This window comes from Triticum aestivum, chromosome 3A (genome assembly GCF_018294505.1).
Source record: "Triticum aestivum cultivar Chinese Spring chromosome 3A, IWGSC CS RefSeq v2.1, whole genome shotgun sequence".
Taxonomy (NCBI): domain Eukaryota; kingdom Viridiplantae; phylum Streptophyta; class Magnoliopsida; order Poales; family Poaceae; genus Triticum; species Triticum aestivum.
The window spans coordinates 752,104,831-752,108,798 of record NC_057800.1 but is presented as its reverse complement, the minus strand read 5'-3'; the positions used below and the strand labels follow the sequence as shown (position 1 = coordinate 752,108,798).

Sequence of the window (3,968 nt, the reverse complement as noted above, 5' to 3'; positions counted from 1 at the left end):
AAAAAAGTAAGAAATCACGATTTACCAAGGAAAAACATTTGAGTATTTTACGTAATTTCTGGAAGCATTAATTAAATTCTATATTGATTTGGTGGAAGGAAATCATGAGTTCTGGATGCATTAATTAAATTTTATATACAACTGTTACCGCAATTTCCGCATGCACGTTTCCGTGGCTCGGTCAGACGCTTTAAAAGATTTCCATCATAGGCCAGGGCACTCAGCTTCTCTCTTTCTTTCTTTCTGTGTGTGAGCGACAGCCCCTCGTTTTTCATTAAGAAATTCCCCAACCTCGCCAAAATCCTTGCCCCGCCATGTCATGGGCAGATCTGCCGCCAGAGCTTGTCTGCCGCATCGCCGACGGACTTGATGACCTCAAGTGCTACGCGAGTGCGCGGGGAACATGCTCGACTTGGCGTTCCGCGCTCACGCCACCGTCTCCGTCGTTGCTCGTGGACCACGGCGACGACCCCATCAAGCGCTACATCACCACCGCCATCAAGCGTCGTACCACTGCAGCCTCGATCCTCACGCGTCGCTCCTTCGGGCTCAATCCCATCCCTTCAGGCAAGCTCTGCCCCTCCGCGTGCCACTCATTCAACCTCACCACAATTCCCTCGGTTAGGACCTATCTTGGCTGCTGTGGCGGATGGCTTTCCCTCTCCGTCTGCATCGACGGTGGTCATAGTCTACTCAGCCTCTTCCACCCAGTCATGGCTGCCGAGATCCTCCTGGCCCCGCTGATCTACGACAGCCGCCTCGTCTCCAAGATGGTCTTTGCGCCCAACCCCACCACTGACTACTTCCTGGCCGCCGTGATATGTGACATCAATAGGCTTGCCTATGTCACCGCTGGGGCCAGGAGGTGGGCCGTCCTCGACCCCATCTGCCTCGCCGCTGGAGACCAGATCGTCGACCTCCTCTACCACAAAAATGGTATGGTCTACTGCCTCACTCGGTTTGGAGATGTCCACGTGCTCCACCTGCCACAGCGCCGCCGCCGTGAACCTGTCATCCTCGAGGTCCACACATTAGCATGTCCTGCAGTGCACAACAAGCGAATCATGCAGATGTATGGGACATGACCGGATCTAAACGCGCCGGCTACTGTGGAGACATTGTTGCCGTCTGTGGGAAGCAACCTACCGTTCGATGCCGCCACCAGTTTCGCCCCGCCATATAATACAATCTCAACTTTCACTAGTGTTAATAACATTGTGTTCTGCGATGGTAACCTATACCAAATCTGGAGGAATGCGACCTGCACGGTTATTTTGCAGCTGCCAGGAGGGGGTCGTTGCCGTGTAGAACATGACGAAATATTTGTTTTAAGGTATGACCCCCAGCGCCGACCATATTGGGACATCGTGGCCGACTTAAGGGGACACTCAGTGTTTGTTGGGAGGAACAATGCAGTGTCGATATATGCGGAAGGTGTTCCGGGACTCAAGGGTGATTGTGTGTACTGGATCGGTGGGAGAGGTAGGGACCGGGGCATGGTCTATGACATGAAAACTGGCAGGTCAACACCTTGCATTCCCCTCATGGATGGTGTCGTTCCGGGGTCTCCACAAAGCACAATCTGCTGGTACTTTCTAAGTGATGAATGAAAGAAGGGTTTACCAGATCTGAGCAAGGGCCCATGCTTAATCTGGAAAAAAAATTATGCATCGTTGGGCAGCTTGGCGACATAGTGATAAGGACCACCAACCACATTGGTGGAAGTGATATTGTACCGTCGGTAGAGGGTTTTGTTCGTGTTTTTTGTATACTACATTCGAAGTTTATTTAATTCATGTGGAATCGTCGGCCTGTCATTTGATTCACTGTTCCCTACATTTGCTAAAAAAAGGTCCACCTTCTAATAAAATGTTCACCATGTTTTAAATATGTTCAGCATGTGCAAGTTTTATATAAGCTACTAAAAGCAGTCCACCATGTTGAAAAATAGTGTTCACTATGTTCACTAGGCTTAAAAAAAATCATGATATGTTCAAACAATATTCACCATGTATTCAAAAAAGTTCAGCTGGCTTTAAAACATATTCACAATGTACTTTCTTCACAAATAATCGTATGCTCACATAGACCAACGTGTTTTTTATTAATCAAAAAGGCAATAAAGAGGGAAAGGAACAAACTAAAAAAAATGAAAGAAATAAACAATGGAAAATGGAAAGATAAGAGAAATATTTGAAAACTGGAAAGAACAAAAGAAATAGACAAAAATGGAGTGAAGAAAAAAACAAAGGAAAACACAAACAAATATCCAGTAGAAGAACAGTAAAAATCCTACTCCCTCCTTCCATCTATATAGGGCCTAATGCATTTTTTAAGACCGTCTTTGACTATTGACAGGATTAATAGTACATGACATGCACAATGTGAAAATTATATCATTGAAAGCTCCTTTCACACACGAATTTAACGGTGTGCTTTGTGTAAGTTGCATGTCATATATTATTGCTCTAATATTTGGTCAAAGTTAACCTCGAAAAATGCATTAGGTCCTATATAGATGGAAGGAGGGAGTATTGAAAACCGAAAAGGAAAAGGTGGAACAAAAAATACTTACAAGAAAAAAGAGAAAAATTGAGGAAGACCAAAAAAACAAATGAAAACTGCACCTGAAAATAACTCTGCACACACATAAAAATAAAAATAAATCATAGGAGAATGGCAACACAAAAGGATTGAACGATGGAATGTCCCAGAATGTGCTTGTTGTATGCATCAAGTAGAATTTGCCGATGTGTGTGGGGAGGTCCTATCTACCACTATTTGCGGCATATTGGTGGAGAAACGCACAGGTGGCCTCCCGACAGGGCGAACCATTGGTGCATGCAGTGAAGTGAGCGAGCGGGAGTCTACAGCTAGCTGAAATTAGGCTGGCCCACCCAAGCGTTAGCGTCCCATTCTCTATCTGTTGGTAACTCCCGCAATTTGACCCTTAATGGGCCAAATATGATTTGCATTGCGCTAGGACCATTTTCGAATTGGCCCAGGATAGGGAGATATTGGGCTAAGGGCCATGTTGAGTATAAAGGTTCAGGCAAGAACTGATAGTCTGATACACAAACACATACTCCCTCCGTTTCAAAATAGACGACCCAACTTTGTATTAACTTTAATATAAACTTAGTATAAAGTTGAGTCATCTATTTTGGAACGGAGGGAGTAGTTAGTTTCAGTAATCATAATGAATTTCTCTTAATTCTGCTGACCCGCTGGCATCATCATATTTTTCTTTTGATTTTGTTAGTAAAGAAATAGTACAAATAAAACCCACATGATAAAGTGCACATACTACCACTGCTGATTGACTTCTTCAAATATATACGTACAACGATTTCGGCACCCAAAAAGAAGAATAAGAATCGGTGGCAAGCAAAAAGAAGTTAATTACTACTGTGTTTAGAAACATATGTAAAATCCCACAGAGTATAGTTGGGAAGGCAAAGCAGCAATAATGCATGCATGGGTACGGTGCTTCTTCAGATTGGGTGAAGCTTGCAAGACAAATCTATATATACTCTAGTGGATGGGTGTGTCTAGGGCACATCGTGCCCTAGTTATTACATATCTAAGTGAGTGAATCAAGCATAAAGAGGAAAAGAAAAAAGAAAAAGAAAATATCCACATGAATCTCGACGTAAGATCAATGGCATAGGACTTAGATGTGCAATACTTATGGCACATCTAGATGTGCTTTAGCAAAACTGTAAATTGTATTGCCTAGTCTCTTCCGTTAGACCGGTCTTTTGATTGCATTAGTTAGATCATGCACTTATACGAGCGCTACATAAATACGCACGAATAATTACATTTAAAGATAATATGTAGGTGTTGGACAGTGCATAATCTTTTGCAAGACCTTCATCATCTTCTTCATGGACCACGGATCCTCACCAATGCAAGCAACTCTGGCGTAATCCCCGGTCGTCCCTTCCTCCATCTGAGCTTTCAGG

At 43.8% G+C, this 3,968-nt stretch overlaps 1 protein-coding gene across 1 annotated transcript; it reads left to right on the top strand.

Moving 5' to 3' along the window:
- The first annotated feature begins 314 nt into the window (after positions 1-314).
- On the top strand, positions 315-1,610 carry LOC123057391 (uncharacterized). Its single transcript, XM_044480388.1, has 2 exons — positions 315-1,022; positions 1,092-1,610. The coding sequence occupies exons 1-2, from the start codon at positions 315-317 to the stop codon at positions 1,608-1,610; spliced, it is 1,227 nt and encodes a 408-aa protein (XP_044336323.1).
- The last annotated feature ends 2,358 nt before the right edge of the window (positions 1,611-3,968 follow it).

Coding starts and splice junctions, on each gene's coding strand:
- LOC123057391 (XM_044480388.1), top strand. CDS start 315: ATGTCATGGGCAGATCTGCCGCCAGAGCTTGTCTGCCGCATCGCCGAC. Junction 1,023..1,091: donor GTGAACCTGTCATCCTCGAG/GTCCACACATTA, acceptor ACATGACCGGAT/CTAAACGCGCCGGCTACTGT.